The sequence below is a fragment of the Microtus pennsylvanicus genome, chromosome 9 (assembly GCF_037038515.1).
Source record: "Microtus pennsylvanicus isolate mMicPen1 chromosome 9, mMicPen1.hap1, whole genome shotgun sequence".
Lineage (NCBI taxonomy): Eukaryota > Metazoa > Chordata > Mammalia > Rodentia > Cricetidae > Microtus > Microtus pennsylvanicus.
In genome coordinates, this window is record NC_134587.1 from 49014551 (window position 1) to 49026840 (window position 12290).

A 12290-nucleotide genomic window follows, 5' to 3' on the forward strand; every position below is an offset into this window, starting at 1 on the left:
AAATTTGTATCAATATACAAAAATCCATACCAATGTAAAGTATTTGAGACTAGTGGTTATTCAAAAGTAGATTCAACAATCTACCCTTTTACTCCATCATTCTATATCCCCACTTTTTCCCTTCAGAAAGAGATTCCTGAATCTAATTTTCAGTTTTTTCCTGATCATTACCAGTAACAACTTGTAACCAGCCCCTCTAAATGATGACAAACATCCAGAAGACACTGAATGAACAAAAACCACCCACCCTATCTCTTGGGAATGTGGGCATCATGTTCTCTAGACTACTTCCTGTTATCTGGGGTTGATGGCATCTTTAGAGGACCCTGGGAAGATTGAGATAATGGTCAAGTCCTGGGAGAGTTATTTATTGCCCAGTCTCAGTGTGATGGGAAAGTGCAAGGCTCATCTGAAGTTTTAACTGGATAGTCTGAGGCTAGACTATCTCAGCTATCAGCTTTGAAGTTGTTCTGGATATATAATTTTGAGAAAACTGCAACAGAGGCATTTTGAGAGGCTGGATCACCTCTCAAATAGCCTTGATTGATGTCTAGTCTTTTTTTTTTTCGGAAAACACATAAATTTTTAAAGGATACATACACACACATACTAACAGAAGTATGGAGTATGTAATGTGTACAAGTCTGCCAAAGATGAAAGAATGGCATGTAATAATAAGTCATGAGGACTCTGTGGCCAACAATATTTATCATGTTTCATCTGGTCTCAGAGCTGTTCCCATAGTATAGGGATCAGCATGTATGTCACCTGTCCTGTAGTCTTTCTTAGTTTCTTTTTTCATGTCCGTGGTCAAGATTTTTCAGGTCTCCTCCAATTAAATTTGATCTTCATTAATTTTGAAGAGAACCATAACTTTTGTTTCTGTGTAAACAAAGGCATAACCTTTCCTCCAATGCAAAGTATTTTTTGACTTTCATTCTGAAGTGAAGATGTTCTTAAAATATATAGGTTGGTTTCATTTAGCAGTTTCCATAATCCAGTGTCTCTCAGCAGCTGTTCTTTTTTGGTCATTAGCATTTAAGAAATTCAAAGTCAGCAAGGCACACTATTCAGGATCCAGATACCCCGTGTATTTCCCATCTTTATGTGGCCTTTTCCTTTTATATTGCTTTACTTTCTCTTTAAAGACCTTATTATTTTTAAACCTTATTTTTCTATGATTGTCTATAAACCTTTTCCTTTCTTCAGCATCTAAGCACATTTTTAAGCATACTATATCTCTTCAAAGGTTTTATCCATCAGGACCCGACTTTCTGCATGTTTGCAGTGTTCTCTGACCGCTTGAGTCAAATTTTAAACGGCTAAGTGTAGCAGACTTTTTTGGACCACCAACCAGCCTTCAGATCTTGGCACAGAGACTAATTATTAATTATGAATGCTCGACCTTAGCTTAGGCTTGTTTCTAACTAGCTGTTACAACTTAAGTTAACCCTTAACCCATTTCTTTTAATCTACACACTGTTATGTACTTGTGGCTTTTACCTCTCCTCCTGCATATCCTACTTTCTCTGCACTCGACTGATGACTCCACCTTTCTTCTTCCTCGAGATTGCTCTGTCCCAGTCCTGCCTAACCTCCTATATAGTCCTGCCTAACTCTTTTCCATTCAACTCTTTATTAAACCAGTCATAGTGGCACATCTTCATACAGTGTAAAGAAATATTCCACAACAGCTAAGTGGTAACTAGGTCTTACACCTGTGTGGCTCTGTTTAGCAGATGGCCTGGCAACTGATTCCACCCCATTCTTATTGGTAAGAATGGAGACTCACACCTGCAGGCATGGCCTGGTGCCAGTCTATCTGCCCAGCTCTGGGAAGTTTCTGGTTTCACGCTATGGTAGGCAGTTCTACCTGATCTCTCGCCATTGAGTAGTGCTCTGCCCCATGCTCATAAACCCCATTCAAGTGTTCGGTTGCAGGGGCTCTCAAAAGAGCCGTGTCTGTGTATGCTGCAAGCACCTAGCCTATGTGGAACTTTTCTCTTTTTCAGCTTTCTCAGTCCCTATGTGGATTTACATGCCTCAAGTTGGATACCAAATGTAGGCAGATTTTTCTTTTGGCCGCCAGCTCACAAATAACACAGACTTCTTATTAATTATGAAAGTTTGGCCTTTAGCTTAGGCTTATTCCTAACTAGCTCTTAAAACTTAAATTGACCCGCTTATATTAATCTATTGCATGGCATTACCTCTTTCATCTTTCACCTCCTGTTTCTTCTGTGTCTGGCTGGTGACCCCACCCTCCTAGATTCCGCTTTTCCCGTCTTTCCCCAGAAATCCCGCTTATACCTCCTGCCTAGCAATTGTCTATTTAGCCTTTTATTACATCAATCACAGCAATACTGCTTCCCACAGTGTACAAATATCCTGCAACATATGATGGTCCCCATGTACTTGCCATCTACTTACCACTTTGTTGGATGTTCAGGTGAATTTAGAGAACTAAATGATCGTCGTGAAGATGTGGAACTGTCTTGATTCAGTGATAAATAAGAACTGAAGATTCTGATTTGATATGATTTATTTTTAATCACTTCAATCATTATTCACTAATTTATGCAGCAAGTTTTATTGAGTATATGATGTGTTCATTTGTGTCTCCATTAGTGTCGATCCCAGTCCTGGGGTTTACCTGGTTGCTCGAGTTAGGCCTAACCAGAATATTCCAAGCTAGTTTTTCATGTTGACTGAATTGGTAGTACTACAGGCTTGTAACAAAGATTTAATAAGCTGTGTTGGCATGCACAATGAATGCTAACTCTTTGTTTCTCTTTTTCCTCATGCCTGTTTTTCTCAAGATTTTATGCTGGGTGCCATTGGAAAGTGGGAAAGGACCTTGCCCTTAACGATCTGGAAGTCTAAAATCGTATAGTAGTAGGGCATGAGAGAGCTCCCTGAGGTTTTCCAGGTTGACACACCCAGAGAGGTGGAATTCAGTGTCTGGTATCATATAGCAGTGGCTGCTGCTGAGGCCTGGGTACCCAGCTGTGAACGCTCTCCTCAGGATGGCTGTTCTGCGGCAGTGACTCTTCCCTTCGATCGTCCTGGCCTGTGTGTCTCTATGTGCACTCATCTCTTGCTGTGCACAAACCCTCAAGTATGTGTGGGAGTTCTTGCCCACAGCATCTTCCTCCACATGCCATCTTTAGGATCCAGAGGAAGACTTTAGGAAAAGTGGACAAATTGTCTTCTGTACATAGTGACAAAGATGGTTTTTTTTATCCTTTTCTATCTCAGCCCAGGAGTTAAAGTCACTGTTTGAAAAAAAATCCCTCAAAGAGAAGCCTCCAAGTTCGGGCAAGCAGTCCATATTGTCGGTACGCCTGGAGCAGTGTCCTCTGCAGCTGAATAACCCCTTTAATGAGTATTCCAAGTTTGATGGCAAGGTAAGTTTAAAATAAAGAGGCGGTGTCCCTTTTACGAGACGGAGGGACTTACTGGTATCATCATGATCATCATTATTATTAGATTTAGGTTTTAAAAGTGCCTCAGTATTGTAGAACACCACATTTCCTAAGACCTTAGATATAAAAGGTAAGAACGTGGGCCCATTGTTTCCATAGTAATATTTAGGAGGGCTAACACAAAAGTCTTGAGCGCTTTCTCATTCTTTTCTTCTCTGTATTTACAGTCTAGGACTGTTTCAGTTCTCCTAGATAACATATTTTTGCACACATATAATTATATATATTAATCTGAGTGTGGTGGTACAGACCTACAGCCCTAACACTTAGTGTGCCAGAGCAAAGGATGGTGAGTTTGAAGCCAGCCTGTGCTACATAGCAAGAACTTGTCTCTCAAACCCAATAAAAAATATGTCTCTCTTTCTTTCTAATGTATATAATCTACGTGCATATATGTGGGTAGGAGCAAAGGGAGGTCTGTGTGTACCTATTTATTTACCTGTTTCATCACCTTGTACTTGAGAGTTTGGGCTGGGTGGACTGATGAAGCAGTTGTGTTGGAAAAGACTTAGAAGTGGCTCTGGGAGGTGGTTTGCATTGTCCTGTCTGCTGTCTACAACTATAGATATTGTGAGTTCTCCCTTCAGAATTCCAGGCCATTGCATTTTGGTCTTTCACTGTTGGGTGTCTTGTTGGATGCTGCCATTGTGGGTGATTTTTATTTTTCCCATTTGTAGTAACATAAAATTAAAGTATGTTTATTTTCCTTCTAGAAAAATGGCCACTGTTTCAGGAGGAGCCTGGTTCTGTTATCAGCCTCAGTTCTGAGCTGAGCAGAGCCCTTTTTAGGAGACAGTTGATTTTTTAATTTGTTACCACTGTGTTCGCTGCCTGGCAGTCGTGTGGGGGTGCTGAGTGATAGCTTGCTGCCTCGAGGGGTCACATGCAATTTATCTTATTTCAACACTGTTGCAATTAATAAGTGGCAGTGCTTTGCACATGTTTGCATTTTCCTCCTCACATGCTAGTTTTGTCAGTTATCATTGAGCAGAGAGAGCTTTCTTTCTGGAAACATCTATCTTAGACTCTTCTTCTGGATTCCATAGGTGGGAAGTCAGCAAGTAGTCATTGGCAGTAAGGCTGTTGCTATCACTGAGGGTGGACAACAGGAACCAGAAACAAAACACATTAGTAACATCCTGGCCCTCAGATGCCCAAGAGCTCCTCTAGAAAACTCCTAGAGCACTGTCAGTCACTTCCAGGTTGCATTGCTCTGAACTTGTCTTTAGTCAGCCCGAGCTATGCAGTGCTGTGGAATGTAGGGAAAAGAAAGCAGGCTCCCCAGGACCCTGGACTGTCTCCAGCTGCACTGCAGAGGATTCATTTAGGTGTGTGAGAAGCTAGCCTCAGCTGGGACATGGCTGAAAGTTACTTGCCTTTGTAGCTGGTATAGTCTCATTGTTGAATGATGAAGTTGATCGAATAATTAATATGTGATTCCATGCCAACAAACAGCTCAGACTGTAAAAAACAATTCTTTCTAGAATTTCCCTTTTACCATTAGCTTGGGTTTGGATTTGTCTGAGAGTTGTGAACATTGTGTGGTAAATGTAGCTAACTTCTGAAGCCTGGGAAGGCAATAAAAGCAATTTAAAAAAAGACATTTTCTCAGTCCTACCAGCATTTTTTGTTAAATGTGTGTTTACATTTAAGTTGCCCTATGCTTTATCTTTGTGAACCTTTTGGTAATCTGTAGAGAGTGAGCATTGATTAAGAAGGATTTATACATCAATAAGTCTATCTCACAATGCCTGCTATTTTATTATTACCCCATATATTACAATGCTAAAATACAATTAAACCCTTGTTTTCATCTATTATTTAAAAATGATGCATTTGGCAGATACAAAATGAAAGTGGCTAATATTTGAAAGATATTGTACCGTACATATTAAATCAGTTTTTATCTTTGTGAAAGGCATCAATATGATAGTCAATGGCATCTCAGTGATTAATAGAGAATTATACTTGAGTCAAGCCTTTTTGTAACCTAGAAATTAAAATGACTATTCAAATAACACCTCAAAATGATCAAATTAGCATTTTGTGATTGCATAATAATGGGATTGTAGTAGTGCTAACAGTGCCATGGCTGCCTCCAGAGTTGAGATTGTGTCAGCCCCCAGATAATAAAGCCTTTCTGTGCCAGTCGACTTTAATCATTTCCAGATTGATTCTTCCTGTAAATCATTTGACATTCAGTACTAAATTTTTGTTACTGTTGTAACTTAAAATTATTTTACTTTTATTCAGCTCATATTTAAGAAATGAAATGAATAGTTTGTCTTAATGATTTGTCATCTTGTTATTGGGACTACATGTTTTTGCCTCAAATATAAGGGTTTTTCATGTATTTAAAAACTATATGTAATACACCTACATGTATATACACACACACACATATGTATATATATACATGGATGTATGTATTTGCAAAGAATTTTTAAGACCACTAAAACCTATTCAGTATTTTGTTTTGTTTTTCTTTTTACAAATATTCATGGATGCTCTCCTTGGGAATAGTGCTTGCCTTATTTACATAATTAACCGAGTTGCTTAGGTCTCTTGGGCAAATGGTACATAATTGGGGAGAGAAGGGGACAGGAAGAGTTTGGGGTCTAATTAAATATGCTAAAAACCTACTTAATTATGTATTTACTCAAGAGACTAGTGGCTGTGCAGTCCTCCTTAAGATGTTACTGTGTTGGATTGGAAGAAAGGATTTGTTTTGGGTATGGAACAATAGTCTCATGGTAGTTATGCAAGCATAGCTAGTGTCTTTAACAGTTTTGCAGACTTGGGTCATTGGTTTTAGTGAGCCTAAGGATGAGTATCTCTTTGAAGTTTTCCTAAATTAAAATATTTTCAAATTATTTTTGGTTCCTATAGTTGGCTAATAATGTATTAAAAAATATTTTTTGGGTTAATATATTTTTAGAGCATAGAATTGAGAGATTTGTACTTGGTTAGGATTTTTTTGTTAGTTTGGAGGGAGGGACATGTCAGGCTTATACCGTTTGTATTATTTCTTTGGCAAATAGATGATGCTGTCTGACTTGGATTGAATCCTGAGCATTTGAGGATTCAGGGCAGACTGCAAGGAGCTATAGGTAATGTTTGTCTGAAGAGATCCAATCCAGCTCAGCATCTGCATGAAGTCTTTTTTATTTGTTGGTGGGCATGTGGGGGTGAAAGGAGAGGAACATCTTGAGTGTGGACTCTGGGCTTCCTGTCTACCAGACAGGCATTCTACCATTAAACTATAGCCACTGTTAGAAACAACCTCTGAGAAAGTATTTTCATAAAACACAACCTCTGGTATAGATCAGAAACTTTGTACTCCAGTTCTGATTTTACTCTGGAGAAGTGGACTGTGCTTCCAGATGCTTGAAGATGATGAGGGTGGGCTCTGGGCTGGGGGTAGGCACTGGATTAAGTTCCCTGGAGATGCTGTGTCATGCCCCACCACAGTGTTGGAGATTGGCCTAGGCCAGGGTCTCTTACTCATGCATGCTAAGCAAATGGTCGACCACTGGGCTGAATCCCAAGCTCCAACTTTGTTTAGAGATGTGGACTAAGGCAGGTGTTGTGGCTTACCCTTTTAACCCCAGTACTCAGGAGGTGGGCAGTGGATACACACCATCACAGTTCCTTATTTATTTACATATTTGTTTACTTATTTATTTGGAAGGTAATAGCTACTAAAAATCAGAAAGATAGTTGGGCATTAGCAATTGCTGGGCAGTTGTAATAAAACATTAGGTATCCTACCTAGTGTGACATACCTAAATACTATTCCCCAAATGTGAGGTGGGTGTTTGCCTTGACAAGGGCTTGAAAAGCAAAAGAGGTCTGGTTCCCACCAACAGCTGTGACTTTGATTGTGTTACCTTGTTAGAAAGTAGCCACTCCTCCAGTAGAAAGTGAACAGGAAACTGCAGAGTGTGGGGGAGGGGATAATTCACGAGTGCTAATTGCTTGGCTGTTAATTTTCATAAGTGTTGATAGAAGCAGTTCTTTAAATTAAACTTTGTTTAAAATGTATCAGGGGAAATATTCCACAATGTCGAGCCTGAAGTGAAAATTAATATGAATGCCGTGGCAATTAACACATACTGGTTAATAGCTTTTAGCAGCATTTTGGGATGATAGTCCTTAAATACATTTTTGCATGCTGCTCTTGTTCAGCATTGTTCTAGTCGGATGTCTGGATAATTATGAACCAATGTTTCCTACAATCATTGCCATTAAATAGCTCTCTTCAAAGAAAGTCACGTGAAACTTTTACAGGAGAGAATGATGTCACAAGGAAATGTTATACACTTCAAAAAGGTCAGTGATGAAACCATGTTTTTAAAAAACAGCTGGATTAGCCAGGTGGTTTAGTGGTTAGTGATTAAGAGCACTGGCTGTGCTGGGTGGTGGTAGTGCACACTTTTAACTAAGCACTCAGGAGGCAGAGGCAGGCAAATCTCAGCAAGTTCCAGGACTGCCAGAACTTTTATATAGAGAAACCTTGTCTCGGGGCTGGGGTGGGGTGGGGTGGAGAATAAAGCTGTTTTGGCCTATGGCAGGGCAGAATATAGCCAGGCTGGAAGAGTTATAGAGAAAGAGTAGGCAGAGTCGAGAAGACTCCATGTAGCTGCCGAAGGAGACGGACATGCTGGAACAACCCTGCTTGGTAAGCCAGAGAGAGCCTTGTGGCAATACACAGATTAATAGAAATGGGTTAATTTAAGATGTAAGAGTTACTTAATAAGAAGCCTGAACTAATAAGCCAAACAGTGTTGTAATTAATATATTTTCTGTGTGATTATTTGGGTCTGAGGAGTTGGGAAATGAAAGAGCAGTCTCTGCCTACACTGTCTGCTCTTGCAGAGGAACTGAGGACCACGTTTCCATTTTTAGTACCCATATGGCAGCTTACAACCGTCCATATCTCCAGTTTCTGGAGTGCACATCTATATATGCATGTAAAACACCCATATGCATAAAATAAAAATAAATGCTAAGAACAAAAGCAGCCATAGAATAAAGTGCTTCTCATCTGAACTTGGAAAACTTGCTATTATCGTGGGAATGAGTCCTTCTAATACTTTAAACTATTTTAGCTTCATAATATGTTCTAAAGTCATGATTGTTTAGGTGTTTAGTGTTGGCTGTCCTTTTCTCCAACAGTGGCCTTAATTAAGAGCCTTCTGTCTTTCTTCCTCTATCTGCCCAAAGTAGCAAGCCCACCTCCCTCTCCACCCCCCCCCCTGGAAATAGAGTAGCTGAGAATGCAGTTGGCTGCATTGTTCTTTTCTCACACGCAAATATGGGGTGACTTAGGGGGTTTTGTTTAGGAGACATGTTGCTCTTTCATTGACTTTGTTCTGCACTCTATCAGTCTGTCTATCTATCTATCTATCTATCTATCTATCTATCTATCATCTATCTATGTATCATTTATCTATTTGTCTATCCATCTGTCATGTATCTACCTATTATTTATTTTTTGAGGCATGTTCTCTTTTTCTGGTAGTCCTGAAACTTACTATATAGACCAGGTTGACCTTGAACAGAAATCCATCTGCCTCTGTCTTCTGAGTGCTGAGACCAAAGATGTGCTATCACACCTGGCTTTACATACTACTTTAAAAAAATAATGAAGAATAAAGCATCAGCATGACAGCCGTGACCATTCACTTAGCTTATTCCTGTGATTGTATTTTGCCAGCCTTCCTCTTTCTAGACAGAATTTGTTAGTCTGTTCCTTAAAACAAGGTGTCAGTTATTCACTTCCTTTCCTACTTAATGGTGTAATGTTACTTTCATAGGAATCAGCTTCAGTAGTCATCTTTTGATGAGATATTTTCAATTTATCATTCTTTTGCCTCAGTCTCTCAAGTACTGGGCGTATAGGCATGAGCACCCATGCTTGTGCTTATGTTCATAAAACAAAGTTAATAGACTAAAGTATTGTGAGGATTCAGTGGAGATGGTGTGTGCCTAGCAAAGTACCTGGTCATGGCTGGTGCTGAGAGATGCTTAGTTTACTTTCCCCTTGCCTTACTGCCTTTCATTCATTGTCTGTGTAGAGGTTCTAGTATGTAGCAGTCTGGATAGTGGTGAGCACATAGACCTGACTTCTGATGTGGTAGGAATATCATACCTGACTCATACTATAGCCACCAGTCCAACAAGGAGATGTATTTCTGTAGGGTTGTCTTAATAAAGGGCACAGGCAGGTTTGTACAGATGATATAAGGAAGATGTTTTTCAGGTTGGAACTCCGGGGTTGAGGTAGCAGGAGGTATAAGGTGAGACTACTGAGTAAGGCAGTGGGTGGCTGAGAGACCTGTTCTCTTTAACCTAGGAGCATTGAGAAGTCTTGAACAGGTTCAGGTGGAGCCATGAGGTAAGCTGATTGTGGGGGGCAGGGACGGAGGCTGTTTTGTTAAAGCCTGTGTGCCAAGCAGGTGTTCTGCCACTGAGCCTTATAACCACAGCCCTTCAGATTTGTGTATCCAAATGGTCAATAGCATATACTTGAGCAGGGTCTGTGAGGATAAAGAGACCAATCAAGAAAAATTTCACTATGGCGAGAGATGAGTGGGCGCGGGTAATGGGCTTAATTTACAATGGAATTGGTGTAGGCAAGTTCAAATTATATCTCATATATAAAAATGTTTAGACTTGATGGTTAGTGTATAGGGAGGTAGAGCTATATCACTTAAGAAAATATGTTGACCTAAAAAAAAAAGAGAGAGAGAAAAGAAAAAAGCCGGGCGGTGGTGGCGCACGCCTTTAATCCCAGCACTCGGGAGGCAGAGGCAGGTGGATCTCTGTGAGTTTGAGGCCAGCCTGGTCTACAAGAGCTAGTTCCAGGACAGGAACCAAAAGCTACGGAGAAACCCTGTCTTGAAAATCCTAAAAAAAAAAAGAAAAAAAGAAAATATGTTGATAGTAATTCTTAAAGGGTAGTGAACTAAGAAGTTCAGCATGGATATGTTTCTGGCCTAACAAGGTTACTGTTGAAACACTACCATCTCCTTAATTCATTACCAGGTTAGTAGAGGAAGTCTAGCTGGAATGTATTCTTAGCTTTGAGGTACCAAGGAAAGCCTGGGAAACAGCCCCTACTTGTAGGAGTGCTGACAGTTGATGATGACCATTCTTGCTCAGCATGATTGCAGTAGGTTTTCTTGTTCCTCAAAGATCTAGGCCTTGACTTACTAATGTGAACATACTAATGCCAGCTTCAGATCCCCAGCCAGAAAGAGAGCTCAGTCGTCGCTCTTTTTGTCCAGGTGTTCCAGCTTGAACTTGTTGGCTCAGGTGACATTTCTTCCTCAGCTTCCTACTGCACACACATTAATATGTGTTAATTAGGCATGCACTGCTGTACTCTGATTAATTTTCATTCTTTAATTTTTTCTTTTATATTTTGAGATTATACTATAATCACATTGCCATCCCCCTCACCTTTTTTTGGCTTATTGAGACAGGTTTTTCTGTGTATCCTTGGCTGTCCTAGAACTTACTTTGTAGACCAGGCTGGCCTCAAACTCACAAAAATCCACCTGCCTTTGCCTCCCGAGTGCTGGCAATAGAGGCAAGCACCACTACAACTGGGTAGTTTTCTTTATGTTAACAAAAGTTGAGTTCTAGGGCCAGAAGACGTGTTAGCTGTGACTGTGCCATTCTTTTCTCTGAGGTCTTTACATGTCATTTCTTACCTGTGAGCCTTGATTTCTGCCTGTTTGTAAGGTTTGGTAGTTTCCCGTGATGGACAGTAGTATCATGTGGAGGATTGTGAATGAGAAATCTTGAACTCTTGATACTCTGGTATGTGGCATGTGCTGTGTGTTGTGGTTCATGGTTTATTGTCTCGTTTTACAGATGAGGACATAGCCTGAGAGAGGATACCACAGTAGTACATGGCAGAGCTGAATAAATTCCCTTTTTTCAATTCGGTGTCATAGCTATACTTTGCTTTTCTACATCATTAGAAAGGAAAAAAAACAGTTTATATTTGAAAATTTTCTAAATTTAAAAGCAAAATTTTTCTTCACCAATGAACTAGAAATCTGACAGACCAGTTTAGGTATTATTGTTAGTTGTGTGGTTGGATTAAGTTACTGTCTTTGTAAATTTCAGAACTCTCACAGGTAAGAAGGGAATATTAAGATTGGGGCTGGTTTGGGGGAATGCTCACACATAAATTCCAGTGTTTGCTCCACCAGCTTGTCTCTTTCCCTTGATCTTCCTGCTGTGCTGAACAGAATCCCCCTTCGCCTCGGCCCACCTACCTGTCCAGTCCTCCAAGTGATTCACTTAGCAACCCCCCCTGAATTGGTTCATTTTAAACATTGCCTGCCAGCTTTGCCTAACCCTATGGAGGAACTTGAACTTGATAGTAATGTGGCCAGTAAGTGAAGGAGCCTCCTTCACCCTCCAATCTGGGAATGGAATCCAGAGTCTTGTGTGTGTTACCACTGAGCTGCATCCCCAGCCTAGAAATAGTCTTTACTTTCAGAACTATACTCATTGCCAGGGACCCTGATAGTGGTTTGTGACTTTGAGTGCATCAGAATAAGAGAGGAATAGACCCATGAATAACAAACTGTAGTAGAGACTGACTTGGAGGATTCTGGGGTGTGAGGACAGCAGTGGTGAATAGCAGGCATAGGTTCTCTGAGTTTCTGTTGTATAATTCCTAGAGAGCAGAGAGAGGCTCAGTTTCATTTACTCTTGTAATGAAGCCCAGAATGGCATTCTCCACACATAAATATAGAAAATTTTAAATGATGCTGGTAAATT

The 12290-nt window shown here is 40.2% G+C and overlaps 1 protein-coding gene across 12 annotated transcripts in view; it reads left to right on the forward strand.

Annotated features, from left to right (window-relative positions):
- The window catches only part of Mapkap1 (MAPK associated protein 1), a 216558-nt gene that overhangs the window by 37869 nt on the left and 166399 nt on the right, over positions 1-12290 (forward strand). For 11 of the 12 annotated variants that reach the window (XM_075985951.1, XM_075985953.1, XM_075985950.1 and 8 more), the window contains one exon: positions 3259-3407. The exons of the other annotated variant lie outside the window; for it this stretch is intronic. In XM_075985951.1, the coding sequence (XP_075842066.1) occupies positions 3259-3407 (149 nt within the window). The remainder of the gene's footprint in view (positions 1-3258; positions 3408-12290) is intronic. 12 annotated transcript variants of the gene reach the window in all.